Here is a 13,859-nt window from a genome sequence, read left to right on the forward strand (position 1 = left end):
TTTTGGGGGGAACTATTTCTTTCAGCATTCATGTGCATTATTTGTTTAACATTTTTATGTCACACTGAATTAATAATACAATTTTTATCTAAACTGTCAAACTAAATTGAATGCAAAAATTTAGTATCGATAGTTTGAATTTTTGTTTTTAAATTCAAACTAAATGCAAACCGTTTACATAAGAATATTTTTGTGAACTATGTACTTAATAGTTTAAAGTAGTTCTTGTTTTGAAACATTTATGTACAATGTTTGAAAAACATTTTTTCCATAAATTGTCAAACCAAACTCAATAGTTTGCGCAAGTACGCTCGTATAAAAATCCTTTGTAAAGCTTTTTCCTTTTTGCGACAATTTATGTTTGAAATTCACGTACAAAACCAACATTCAAACAAAAACAACAATCTTGTGTAAATTTTCACTCAAAAGCAACAATTTTACAAGAGCTTTTTTTTAGAAATGTATTCAGAAATTTGCTCAACTTGTGGTTCATGTTTGAGACGGCATGTACTTTGCTAAAATTAAAAAACATTAATATATCGAGACCAAAATAATTTTAGAGCCCTTGTTTGTAGAATTGGAAATTGAATCTGGTTCTGGACCCCTTATGGGCAGGAATCTTATATAAGTGTATGTAAAGTTAGGAAAGAAACTATTTACGAAAGCAGTTAACGAACCATCTTCTTATTATGTTCATAATTTGTATGTTAATGTTTTTTGAGGTTATTTTTTCACTACATTTCACTTTTTTTTTTTTTTTTTTTTCTCCGAATCACCTTAATTACAATATTTTTGTGATAAGTGCTGATCTTAGTATATAACGTGCAGTTTTCACGAATCTCAGCTGGAATCGAAACCACTTCGGAATAACAAACTTGATTCTGGAGTGTGTAAACGGTGAATGTGAATTAGGTAGTTTCTCTAATTGAACTCCAGATCGGTGTTGAATCATGGCACATTGTTTTTTGTTGTTTAATAAATGCTGATGGTTTCCATTAAACATCAGCTTCTAAGCTTAGAGTAACATTCAAGTGATATTTTCCAGGATTCTAACACTGCTTGGTTAAAAACATTCTTGAATCATGATTTATTGAAATAACATGCTGTCATCCACACAATACTACTGTTTATGCTTTTATTTTGCATTAATTTTGCACTAAAGAACCCGCTTCTTGCTTATTTTTTGCACTTTGAGAGATTGTCATAAGTTGTCTCTGGTTCACTCAAGTTAATGCGTCACAGTTGACAATGTTGCTAAATATGTTTAAATAAACAGAAAAGATAAATTCTGCGTTGGTTTTAATGTGAATTATTATTTACATTGAGGAGTTTAAAGGTGATTTAATATGATTTATATAAAATAATTAGCATTAGCTCCATTTTTGTATACCAGCTTTATTGAATCATATTGTAAACAAACAAATATTGTCAACAACATACTGAAAATGCTTCAGCATGTATAAAAAATTGAATATAAGAAAATATTAGAATATTTGTAATTAAGCATTTTTTGATACATCATGTAATCATAATTTGATTACAATCTATTGCATTTTCCTGCATTTAAATTAATCTTGAATATGTTGTTTTCTTCTGTTCTTCATTGTTCCATAATGCATATTTTGCTATCATCTTACAACAACAAATCTTTGGATTCTAAACCAAAATTGCCTTATCAAGATTCAAACACAATAATGCTTTCTTCTTACAATATCATTGCACAAAGTCCCAGAGCATCAGTCTGCCAGAAAATGGTAGTGATTTAAGACCGTTTCACATATATTTTAAAAATGTCACTTTTTCATCAGTTCATACTATCCCATGAAAACTCAACATGTTCTGAATATTTAGTCATAGAACATTTCATACAGACGTCTGGATTAATGTGCCAGTGATATGACTAGATTTAATGAACATATTAAAGCTATAATCGCAAACTGTATGTTGCACATCAGCCCCACCTGAATTATTTTAAGGAGTTTTGTAAGTGTTTTTTTGCTGTAGCGCAGGTTTTTGTTTGTTGAATCGATGCCGCCGGTGTTCAGTGGCAGTTCTGGCAGCGTGGATGGCAGAGGACTCCGTTGACTCGACATTTGCAACCACCTGATGTGTCTCCAGCACCCTGAGGAGACAAAACCAGCTCCAGGTTAGCCATCTGATGCTTGTGAATCACTGAACTAATGATTTATGTAGTTTTGTGTCTGACCTGAGGTCCCCATCGGGCTTGTTTGGTCACCCAGCAGATCTCGGTCTTACACATCAGACAGCAGATCCAATCACAGCCGTCCTTCTTCTGGACGATCACTTGACATTTGGGACAGTTCATCGCCTCGCCGTTCTTCAGGAGTTGCTGGAAAGGAAATCAGTCAATAGGTAACACACATTTTAATGCTGATTCTTATTAGTGTATTGAAAACAAAGCAAAACCAGTGAAGTCCGATTCCCGAACCAATTAATTTTATGAATATTGTTTCTTCGTAGGGAATCTGACATAAAGCGCAAAAAGTGTAGCCTGATTCCCAAACAAGGACTTTTACGAATCGTCTCTTTTTAGCGAATCGGACACATACAGTCTGACCAATCTGGTATGATTCCCGAACAAGTGACTCTGTTTTATTGAATCGAACATATATAGTGTGACCAGTATAGTCTGATTTGCAAACTTTTTTTTTTTTTCCCTTTTATGAACCGTCTCTTTGTAGTCAATCAAACACATACAGCAAGATTAGTAGCTGGGTTTTCATCCAGTTGCGAATTTAACTTAAGCGCAAAATTGGAATATCACATTTGCGAACAAGCACCATTTCCATCCAATAAGTCAAAGAGAACAAAATTGTCACTTCCTAATAAACTGGCACTATAAATAACTAAGAAAAGTAGGAGAAGCCACTGAATATAATAATTTTCATATATAATAAATGACTTGGAGTAAGTAGATGAAACAAAATAAATTCTGGTAATTGCTTTCGGAGGCGGATCCCTGCTGTTTGGAAATGCAGTCATGTAAGACGACTCTGGGAGGCAATTATACAGAAATACTTGGACGACAGACTTTGCTCAGTCATATTAGAACGACCATAACAACATTTCAGATGCTGTGGAACGAGATCCTCACACTGGTTAGTCAGGTTTCGTCGTCCCACAACGCAAAGTCACATGACTTTTTTTTTTTTTTTTTTTATGCGCATGGAGGGATTTTTTCGGCAAATGCGTTTCCATCTTCCATGATTCGCATTAACCCCTTTTCACACAAGTCAATAACCACCTCAAGTGAGCGTAAAAACTTTTTTGCTATTTAAGGGATTTCTATTCGAAATTTGGCGTTTCCATCTCTCATTTCTGATGCGATTACTTCAAAATGCGCATTAAAACAGGATGATGAAACATAGCTAGTGTTAGTCTGATTCCTCTACCAAATGACTCTTACGAACCAGCTCTCTTTATTGTATATTTATGTATCATTAAAATAATCTCATTTTTGGTAACACAACAGATTCTCAAACAAGTAACACTTTTCAGTAAATCAAACACAGTGTGAACAATGTAGTCTAATCCTCAAAAAAATCTTTTGAATCTGCAGTTTTATTTGGGAAATAAAACGCATACAGCACGACCAATGTAGTCCGATTCCTGAACAAGTGAATCTTATCTTATGAATAGTTTCTTTTTAGTAAATCAAACACAGACAGCACGGCCAGTGTAGTCTGATCCTTAAATAAATGACTCTTATGAAGCTCTTTTTAGTCGATCAAAAACATACAACACAACCAGTGTAGTCCAAAATGACTTCTTATTATAATGGTCTCAGTTTTTGCAATGCAATTGCATTTAATTAATTTGTTAGTTGAACTGTTAAAAACTGAAATACCGGTAAGGAAATTCTTAACAATTCCTATCGATAGTGGGTGATGTTTCACAACTGCAATAACCAAATATTAACTAAAAAAGTTGAACTAATGAAATTTTCACTTACATCCAGCATCTGCGTGGTCTGTAGGGCTGCGTCGTCATTCTGCGCTCGAATACGGAGATCGTCTTGGTACTCCTTGCAGTTCATTCCCTTGTGAATAGCCTTGACATGTACAAGCACAGTCCTTTAGGTCACCATTACATGCACTTCAAAACTAGACGTTAAAGGGATAGTTCTCCCAAAAACGAAGATTCTGTCATTATTTGCTCACCCTCATGTCGTTCCAAACCCGTAAGACCTTCGTTCATCTTCGGAACACAAATTAAGATATTTTTGATTAAATCCGAGAGCTCTCAGACCCTCCCATAGACAGCAATGTTACTACCACGTTCAAGATCCGTAGAAGTAGAAAGGACATCGTTAAAATAGTCCATTTTACGAAGCTACAAGTATACTTTTTGTGCGCAAAGAAAGCAAAAATAACGACAATTTTTCTCCTCCTCATCCCTTATGCTGTGGCACGCTGCCACTGTAGAGAGATAATCTCGACGTATGCACTTGCTTCCGCTTCATGTAAACAACGCATACACATGGCGCTGCTGCTTGCGTTAAACGCACATGCGTACGGTTGAACCCCTGATGTCACATGGACTATTTTACTGATGTCCTTGCTATGTTTCTGGATCCTTGCTGTCTATGGGAGGGTCTGAGAGTTCTCGGGTTTTATCAAAAATCATAATTTGTGTTCCGAAGATGAACGAATGTCTTACGGGTTTGGAACGACACGAGGGAGAGTAATTAATGACAGAATTTTCATTTTTGGGTGAACTATCCCTTTAACTAAACACAAACAAACTTTGTGTTCACCTTGCAGAGGATGCAGTTGGTCTTGTTGCAGATGTCACATGTGAATTCGTTCACGTCATCTTCGAAGATGCACCAGCCGGCGCAGTCGGGCGTCTTACAGTGGTAACTGTTCTCACTGCGGGACTCTGCGATGTTCAGCCTCAGTTCTAGAAACTTCTGGTACTCGTCCTGAGAGAGAAGCTATTGGAAAACAGTAAAGTTTGGTGTGTTTTATTAAGCCAACAGGTAACCGCAATAATTCAAGGTTAAATAATACAGCATTTTTGATCTTACTGATTTGATTTCTCTATCTTGAAGTTTGCAGTTACAGGAATAAGCATTGTCTCCATAAGGACAAGACACCTCGGCATCTGTGCAGTTCAGAACCGTTGCCTTCAGACATTCCCTGTAGGATACACAAAGTTGTATTTCAGTGTGTTTTAGTGGAACTTCCTGTTTATAGTAACTGATAAACAGTCTCACAGCACCTGCAGAAGCTATGCAGGCACTCTCTCAGCACGGCGCCCTCTCCTGGCTTGATGGTGTAAAAGCAGATGGCGCAATCCAGCTCATCCACGTTCTCCACCAGACTGCGGGAATCCGTTTCCAGGAGTTCTCGGAAATTCCTCTCCCGTTCATCCTTCACAGACTACATAAATAAACGGATAGGCCACATGCATTATATTTCTGTTTATTATGCAGTATTAATAAATGAAAAGAGGAAAAAAAAAAAAATCCTTCTGCAATTCTAAAAGATGCTAATGGAATCATCTAAAAATCAAAGCATTTAAATTTATCCTAGAGGAAAAAGTTGTATATAATTTATAAGTTAAATGATATATACAAAATATATGTTTATCATTTATAAATTACACAATATCTAATAGGACTATAAAAATGTAACTGACTATAAAAATGTAACTGATAATTACTAAAAAGTAATTTATTACAATTATTTATTATATACCTATTAATATTAATGATATAACTATAATTATGTATTAATTATTAATTTAATATAGCATTTTATCATATCGGTAGATATCACTAATGACTAATTGGGAACCAAAATTCTCAACAGGATCCTTTAAGATCCACATTCCACCAAAAAAACAAAACAAAAAAAAAAAGCAATCCTCATCTGGATTTTTTTTTTATTCATGCATAAAATTCATTAAGGTTTGCTTCAATTATGAAAACATTCATTTTTTGTTCACTTGTTCAGTGAACAACAAAATAGGAACTTTTTTGCTGCAAAGTACATCCATATGAAGACTCTCTAAATGTTCCCCATTTTCACTTTCCATTCATCTTTTTAAACAGTAAAGCTTTGTTGATGCAGGCATAACGTTAGGTATTTCCAAAGTTTGTTCCATGGATGTAAACCTGGTGTTTTTGAGCGGTTTTCATCCCACGGTCCAATCTAACAGTTCATAGTTGTCCAGTATGTTGTGTCTCATCAGCTAACCTGCTCGTACTGCAGGCTGGCGAGTTCCTCCTGCTGGAGTCTCCTGGTTTCTACCTCGTCCGGCTGGTATATGTCAGGCACTGAATAGTTGTCAGGTCTCGCTGTGCTGCACATCTCGCATCCCGGACGTGTTGGTTTATTCAGGAACGTGCAGCCAGGACATGACCAACCAACTGACTATAAAACCAAATAAAATTATTACAATTACGACAGACAGACAGACAGACAGACAGACAGACAGACAGACAGACAGACAGACAGATAGATAGATAGATAGATAGATAGATAGATAGATAGATAGATAGATAGATAGATAGATAGATAGATAGATAGATAGAAATGAATGAATGATAGCACAACAAATAGAATAATAGAGTGATAGATAGAATAATAGATAAAGTGAAAGATAGAGCAACAGATAGAATGATAACCCCTTGCAGAAAATGTGAGTAATTTTGACAAAATAAGAGAGATCATACATAATGCATGTTATTTTTTTATTTAGTACTGTCCTGAGTAAGATATTTTACATAAAATATGTTTACATTTAGTCCACAAGACAAAAAAATAGCTGAAATTATTAAAACAACCCTTGGTTCTTAATACTGTGTGTGGTTACCTGGATGATCCACGACTGATTTGTGTTTTGTGATGGTTGTTCGTGAGTCCCTTGTTTGTTCTGAACAGTTAAACTGCCTGCTGTTCTTCAGAAAAATCCTCAGTGTCCTGCAGATTCTTCAGTTTTCCAGCATCTTTTGCATATTTGAACCCTTTCCAACCGTGACTGTATGATTTTGAGATCCACACTGAGGGCAATTGAGGAACTCAAACACAACTATTAAAAAAGGTTCAAACATTCACTGATGCTTCAGAAGGAAACACGATGCATTAAGAGCCGGGGGGTGAAAACTTCTGAACAGGATGATGTCGTCCACATTTTTCTTATTTTGTAGAAATATCATTTTTTTCCATTTAGTACCGCCCTTCGGAAGCAACAGAAGATACCTGCATGTTTCCAGGAAGGCAAATTAAGTAAAATTTACCTTGATCTTCAAATTCAAAAAGTTTTCACCCCTGGCTCTTAATGCATCCTGTTTCCTTCTGGAGCATCAGTGAATGTTTGAACCTTTTTTAATAGTTGTGTTTGAGTCCCTCAATTGTCCTCAGCGTGAAAAGATGGATCTCAAAATCATACAGTCACTTCTGAAAGGGCTCAAATATGCAAAAGAATTTTCAGCACACTGAGGATTTTTCTGAAGAACAGCAGGCAGTTTAACTGTCCAGAACAAACAAGAGACTCAAGAACAACCATCACAAAACACAAATCAGTCGTGGATCATCCAGGTAACCACACACAGTATTAAGAACCAAGGGTTATTTTAATAATTTAAGCAATGTTTTTGTCTTGTTGACTAAATGTTGACTGTTCAGATGTTTACATTTAAATATCTAACTCAGGACAGTACTAAATAAAAAATAACATGCATTTTGTATGCTCTCTCATTTTGTTAAAATTACTCACATTTTCTGCAAGGGGTTCACAAACTTTCAAGCAGCACTGTATATAGATATAGAGACAAATAAAACAACAGATTGAACGATAGAGCTACAGAATAATTGACAGAACGATAGACAGACAGACCTGAGGTTTGGGAGGTAGAGGAGGGCGACTGGCTCCTCTGGCGACGAGCTCTGGTGGCCGATTAGGTGGGCGATCAATGATCTCGATTATATCTTCATTAAGAAAGAAACGCGCTTCAGTAAATTCCTATTTAATATACAAGCTGTTTTTTTTTTTTTTATCATAAATATAGACCAGGTACCATCAATCCGTCTGTCCTCTTTCTCTTTTCTCTCTTGTTCACGGCTCAGATTAGCGTTCTGGGCAGAAAGGATGAAGAGGAAGGCCGAATCGTCATGGTCTCTCACCCCATAATGATACAAGGTTTCTTTGTCCTGGGCGAGACGCTTCCCGATCACCCAACGCTGGAGGGCCGGGTGGAAATCATAGTCATGATTGATCTGAAAAACAAATTATGAATGAGGGCCCAAGTTAAACTATAATTTTGGGTTTCGGTTTCAAACAAGAATTTTCTTCTCAGGTCCATCACGAACACTCTTTACCTTTTCTTTCAGCTCTGAGATTGTCATGTAAACTGGTACCATCACTGTTATTGGGATGTGGGCGTCTGATGCAGCGTCCGCCACTCCTACTCTCAACCTGCCATTACACAAAACAAAACATCAAATATAGTTACAGATCCCCAGCAACAAGTGTTCCTCACCGCTAAAGAACCAGTCTAACAGCATACCTGATGCTGTCTTTAGAGTACGCTTCAGGATTTATCTTGACACACACTGGCAGGTTCAGATCCAAAAGTTGATTCAGGTATTTGGTCGCTTCATCTTTCTCTCTGGAGTTGATAGCGTCACTCAGCATTTGAGCTGCATCCTCCGCTGAGACAGCAAAGATGTGATGTTAACATGGGTCTTATGATATGTATTTATTGTATAATACATTTACTAACACTCACCTTCTTGTATATTTTTAGAGGCATCTAGGGAAGCCATACTTTAACCTTGAAACCTTAAAAAGAGGGAAAAACTATTATTTTAAAGTTAATATAGTTTCTAAAAAATTACTAAATATTGAAAATGTAATAAATATAACTATTTATTTATTTTATACATTAAAATACATTTCAAATATAAACATTAGTTTTATATTATACATAATATATATATATTACCGTATTAAAAACATGGTTTATACTTTAAATTGTTTTAAATAAGTACTATATTTAAATATTTTATTAAAATAAATATTAAATATCAAATTTATATTATAGTAAATGTCCAAAACTATAGTAAATTATAGTATATACAAACAAAAAAACAACAAAGCAATAGTTATTAATATTAAAGTACATCTGTCCAAACCACATAAGTATGTCCAAACCACATAAGTATGTCCAAACCACATAAGCAATACCATGACATTTTTTGTAGATATTAAATCCCCATCTAAAAAAGTACTGTGGTCGTACCATGGTATTTTTTATGTACGCAATGGTACAGAATGGTAATTCCAGAATACCATGGTACTACACTCAGAAATGTTTAAAATAGATGCCTTCATCACCAAGGTACTTTTTGTTCATGTAAGTTTTAATAAAATCATAATAGAAATACTCAATATACATACATAAAAGTGTACTACGTATTTTTAGCCTTTATGTAACCAACCAACGTTAACCAGCTAAATAAACATGTAACGCGCTCGTTCAGCTGAACAGCAGAGACAGTGAAAAAACATGTGGAAATAAACTTACCAACCATAGGACAACAGTATTTAAAACACTCTTCGTGTTCGTATTCGTATTTTCAAGGATACAGTGGTGATCAAAACATCCGTGCTCGTCTCAAATTCAGAGAGTTTTACAGAAATGAAAAGTGAAACGAAGTTTATCAGGAAGTTCTCAGTCAGGAAAGTCTACAGAGAATTGCACAACTTCATAAAACAGATGCGGAAGACATTCTCAGATTAAGTTCAGTTCACTGTAGGATTTATGCTATAAAATAATAATAATAATAATAATAATAGTTTAAAACAACAACAACGACAAAACAGAATATACAAAGAATTAAAATGAACTGGAAAATAAAAAATACCATTAACTAAAAAAACGAAGTATTTTAACAAAAAGTTATCAATAAATATGTTAGCTTTCGCTGAATCTGTCTAAAAAAAACCGTCATCACGTTATGAACAATTTCCCTGTTGTTGCTGTTGTTTTATTCATTTGTTGACTTTTATCGAAGTGTTCTCGCGAGATTTGACAGAACGAGAGGGCTCATGGCGCTGCGCATGCTGTGAATAAAGGACAAACACGACCTGTATAATTCTGTAAGTTTATCTGTTTTCTGACCACTTAACAGTTGATTGTTTAATTTAATATTTAAACGCAGAATATTGTTTTACATAGCGGATAGAGACTCTTTAACTAGTATAAGTGTTTTTAGAGTTAGAAGCTAATACCAGAACTTGCACGTGAGCTGGAAGACATGATGCTTCCATAAATGTGTGAATTACTCTGATTATTGTTGCTTGTCGTATATCTTGTTACTGAATGGTTACTAAGTTATATTCTTACTGAATATGGAAGTCAGCTTTTGTATGCATTGACATATTCTTGTAGTAATCAGCACTGATAATTGATCTGAATTAATTTTGAGTTTTATCTTTCTTTATTTAAGCATACTCGCAGACCTTCTGAAAATATTTCAGTGTCAAACTGCAAGTTATGGAGGAACCTTCAAAATTTGAGCGATATGTGTATAAAAATGCTTCAGTTTACCATTATATGAAGATATCTCTGTAAGTGTCATGAGACAGGTCAGTTTTGATCTGGTCATTTTTAATCCAATATTTATATGGTGAACATAAAATGGTCAAACCACTTAATTTTTTTCTTTGGCATTCTTTATTTTTAGAGTTTTGGAAAATGGAAACAAATATATTACTGATGCACAGTTCAAACAATTGATCGTCTGTGGACTTAAAGACCTGTACGGAGAGGTGAGCACATAGTATGTCTCTAAATTTAAGAGTTTAACAATGCAGTTATGATTCTTTACAAAATAATGCAATGCATCTTGAAATTTGAGATATTAGAATTCATGTCGATTTGGTTTGCTACAATTCATTATTTTTTTGTAGAGGGCACAAAAATAGATTTTGGATAAGCATACTACATTGAGAATTGCTCATTTAATCATAAATGATGCCAAAATGTAAAATAATTATATGTAATAATAATTAATAAATGACTTAAATTCTTTAGGCTAATCAATAAATTGTTTTAATTTTGAATGAAATATTTTAATGATCAAATCTTTTATATAATAAAAATATAAATTACTAGAAAGCTAATAAAATATAAGAAAACTAATAAAATAAAGAAAAAAAATTAATTTACAGTCCATAAACCATTTTCTGTGTTGTATATAATATGAGCTGTAGTAAGTCATTTGTTTTGACTTTATCCTGATTCCTGACTGTGTATAATGATTTTTTTCTGTATGGCAGGTTGGAGCTTCTTTTCCATTTGATTTGCTTAAGTTTGATCAGAACGAACTGACCGGGATACTGAGAGTGTACAACAGGTAAGACATGCTCATAAAACAAATATTGTACATTTAGGCCAAAGTGTTTAAAAATGGTTTACTTAGGGCTGGGCGGTATATCGAGTTTGTACGATATATCAATATATTCTTTATAAGCGATACGGTATGAAGCAATACCGTTAATATCGACAGTAGTTTGATATGAGCGCATCTGAAAAAATATCTAGGGAGGACACAGACTGAACTGCTGCAGAGAAAGTGCATAATACAATTAGTTCTAAACATGTGACAAGCTTTATATGAAGGGCTTTAAAAAAACTCAAGATATAGTAGCCTATAGTTTATATTTTCAGTTTAAAGCGGCTCGCCTGCAGATGCAGGATGACAGAAATGCTCGCGCTGTTTAATGTGTTTGAGATGTGCTGTTTTCCTTAATGCATAACTTACATTTCACAGGTATATTCTCCATCTGTAAATGTTAGAAATCCGTGGAAATATTTCCATTTTGCAGTCAGAAGTGCATGAGCTTTTGCTTTGCGATTCTCTGCTAAACTTCACATACTTCATTTAGAACGAGCGCCGCCACGCGCCAAACAGACAGAGCGCAATGAAATACGAGCGCAATAACTCTAATTTTTTTATTTTCATTTAGTAAATTTAACTTATGCTTTAAAAGGATTATTTTTGCTTTTAGATTGCAATGTTACAGTGTTAGAATGTAATGTGTTTTTTAACCTTTTTTTGCACATAATATATGCCTACATACTTACATTCACTTATTTGTTTAATCCAAATACAAAATACCGAGATATACCGTATACTGCAAATGAGCCAAAAAATACCGAGATGTGAATTTTTTCTCATATCGCCCAGCCCTAGGTTTACTTGAGGTACAGAGCTGTTTATAAACATGGAGAAACTTGGGGTGTCCCTCAGGGCTCAAGTTTAGGACCTTTTTAAATGCAAAATTTAGTGTTTGAAATTGCATAGCAGACAGTTTTTTTGGGGATTTGTCCAAAAAAAAATCCACTTATGGATTTGTCCAACCCATTTTGTCAGTCTAATTATGTTCAGTCTTAATATTCTGTTGTTTCTTTATCTCAGCGGGCTGGTGAAATTGTGGAGTGCGTTAACTTTACTGGGATCATATCAGAATGAGGCGTGTGCATTCAGAGTCACGCAGGTACGTTTTCCCCAATGTTGAAGCTGATTCTACATTACTTTGTCCTGAGTTTGCAGTCTGTTGGCTCTAGATGTCAGTAAAAAGCTTGTGGCTCAGTTGTAAATCTGCCAGGAATGACTAGACACAATTTTAACGTGACCATTGGCATTCTGTCAGCCAAAGTGTGTGTACTTTGTAATTTGCGTCAGATTACTGATGGACGGTTACTGTGGTGGCGGTTTATCTCATTTTAGATACTGAACCCCACTGAACTTCTAATCCATGTCACAGAAATAAGTGTTAAATGCAACTCTAATTTTTTATTTATCATTGCAGGTCTCGCCGTTTTTGCTAGCATTGTCCGGGAATAGCCGTGAGCTGCAGTTTGGAGACCAGCTGACATTGTGAGGTGGGCCTACAAAAAATACCTTGGAAAAAATGACATTTTTTCTCAGAAGAAGTATTTTCAGCAGAAATGTATACCATTTTGTCAACTCAGCATTGACGGTTCCCACATCCCTCACAGTAGGGCACAGGTCGCTTTACGTGGGTGAACGGGCCTCGCTAAACAAAACATTCAGTGCCAGAGACGTCGCACTTTTTGCTGAGCTGACGGGGGACACAAATCCTCTCCACCTCGACCCCGAATATGCCAAAACAACCTCTTTCGAGACCCCCATTGTTCACGGAGTGCTGATTAATGGTCTGATCTCAGCAATTCTGGGGACCAAGTTGCCTGGCAAAGGCTGCGTGTTTCTCTACCAGGAAATACGCTTTCCGGCACCCCTCTACATCGGAGAGGAGGTTGTGGCAGAAGCGGAGGTCAAAAAGATCAAAATGTCCTTTGCTTTTATTTCTGTGTCCTGCGCTGTCAAAGACAAAGTGGTCATGGAGGGAGAGGTCATGGTCATGATGCCGCAAGACGCACAACAATCATGAGGAATTTCAGTGAATGCTGCCGTTCAGTCTTTTATGTGCTTCCAGGAATTAAATGCTTATTTTTGTTCTTCTGAAATGTAACGCTCATTTAGAGCTTAAATATTCCTTGTTTTTTGTTCTCTGAGAAGCTGAATAAAAATGGTGTGAGAAAATAAACAGCTTTTTGACTTCGTTGTTTGGTGTGGGCAATAATTGTCTGTGTCTAACCTCAAAAAGGAGATCATTTTCAAATACTTTCAAATAGTTATTTAAAATCGTCATTTAAAAATCACAAGGTTAACATAATAGTAGAAAAATTACATGAAATGAACCAGCTAATGTCAACTTTCAAACAAAATCAGTTGAACTTTTCCCCAGTATAAATTCAAATAACCTTTGTCCTAGTTATCAGTCCTTTAACTTTTCTC

General features: G+C 35.2%; 3 protein-coding genes across 5 annotated transcripts; 2 read left to right on the forward strand and 1 right to left on the reverse strand.

Moving 5' to 3' along the window:
* Nucleotides 1-1,375: 1,375 nt before the first annotated feature.
* Nucleotides 1,376-9,695, reverse strand: rbck1 (RanBP-type and C3HC4-type zinc finger containing 1). Its single transcript, XM_058761308.1, has 13 exons — nucleotides 9,557-9,695; nucleotides 8,759-8,811; nucleotides 8,537-8,681; nucleotides 8,349-8,445; nucleotides 8,048-8,246; nucleotides 7,867-7,958; nucleotides 6,225-6,401; nucleotides 5,245-5,405; nucleotides 5,051-5,162; nucleotides 4,778-4,957; nucleotides 3,974-4,072; nucleotides 2,207-2,350; nucleotides 1,376-2,122 (listed from the first exon to the last, which is right to left on the reverse strand). The coding sequence occupies exons 2-13, from the start codon at nucleotides 8,793-8,795 to the stop codon at nucleotides 2,042-2,044; spliced, it is 1,524 nt and encodes a 507-aa protein (XP_058617291.1). The 5' UTR covers nucleotides 8,796-8,811; nucleotides 9,557-9,695; the 3' UTR covers nucleotides 1,376-2,041.
* A 279-nt stretch (nucleotides 9,696-9,974) lies between these two features.
* On the forward strand, nucleotides 9,975-13,176 carry rpp14 (ribonuclease P/MRP 14 subunit). 3 transcript variants are annotated; one of them, XM_058761312.1, is made up of 7 exons: nucleotides 9,990-10,131; nucleotides 10,482-10,602; nucleotides 10,719-10,803; nucleotides 11,314-11,390; nucleotides 12,456-12,534; nucleotides 12,850-12,922; nucleotides 13,040-13,176. In XM_058761312.1, the coding sequence occupies exons 2-6, from the start codon at nucleotides 10,529-10,531 to the stop codon at nucleotides 12,919-12,921; spliced, it is 387 nt and encodes a 128-aa protein (XP_058617295.1). In that variant the 5' UTR covers nucleotides 9,990-10,131; nucleotides 10,482-10,528; the 3' UTR covers nucleotide 12,922; nucleotides 13,040-13,176. The 3 variants fall into 3 exon arrangements, with proteins under 3 accessions (XP_058617293.1, XP_058617295.1, XP_058617294.1); XM_058761310.1 differs by lacking the exon at nucleotides 13,040-13,176 and having other exon boundaries at nucleotides 9,975-10,131; nucleotides 12,850-12,986; XM_058761311.1 differs by lacking the exons at nucleotides 9,990-10,131; nucleotides 13,040-13,176 and adding an exon at nucleotides 10,147-10,306 and having other exon boundaries at nucleotides 12,850-12,986.
* On the forward strand, nucleotides 12,952-13,627 carry LOC131530838 (hydroxyacyl-thioester dehydratase type 2, mitochondrial-like). The gene has a single exon (XM_058761309.1). It carries the CDS (start codon nucleotides 12,952-12,954, stop codon nucleotides 13,450-13,452), a length of 501 nt encoding a protein of 166 aa, XP_058617292.1. The 3' UTR covers nucleotides 13,453-13,627.
* Nucleotides 13,628-13,859: the final 232 nt, after the last annotated feature.

The sequence above is a fragment of the Onychostoma macrolepis genome, chromosome 22 (assembly GCF_012432095.1).
Source record: "Onychostoma macrolepis isolate SWU-2019 chromosome 22, ASM1243209v1, whole genome shotgun sequence".
NCBI lineage: Eukaryota > Metazoa > Chordata > Actinopteri > Cypriniformes > Cyprinidae > Onychostoma > Onychostoma macrolepis.

Bases quoted from the DNA above. Each gene is read 5' to 3' on its own strand.
- rbck1 (XM_058761308.1), bottom strand. From the start codon at position 8,795: ATGGCTTCCCTAGATGCCTCTAAAAATATACAAGAAG. The intron at 8,247-8,348 runs GTAAAGAGTGTT...TTTGTTTTTCAG, and splicing joins TCTCAGAGCTGAAAGAAAAG to ATCAATCATGACTATGATTT. The intron at 5,406-6,224 runs GTTAGCTGATGA...TTATTTATGTAG, and splicing joins CCAGCCTGCAGTACGAGCAG to TCTGTGAAGGATGAACGGGA.
- rpp14 (XM_058761310.1), top strand. From the start codon at position 10,529: ATGGAGGAACCTTCAAAATTTGAGCGATATGTGTATAAAAATGCTTCA. The intron at 10,603-10,718 runs GTAAGTGTCATG...CTTTATTTTTAG, and splicing joins CATTATATGAAGATATCTCT to AGTTTTGGAAAATGGAAACA. The intron at 10,804-11,313 runs GTGAGCACATAG...TCTGTATGGCAG, and splicing joins TTAAAGACCTGTACGGAGAG to GTTGGAGCTTCTTTTCCATT.
- LOC131530838 (XM_058761309.1), top strand. From the start codon at position 12,952: ATGACATTTTTTCTCAGAAGAAGTATTTTCAGCAGAAATGTATACCAT.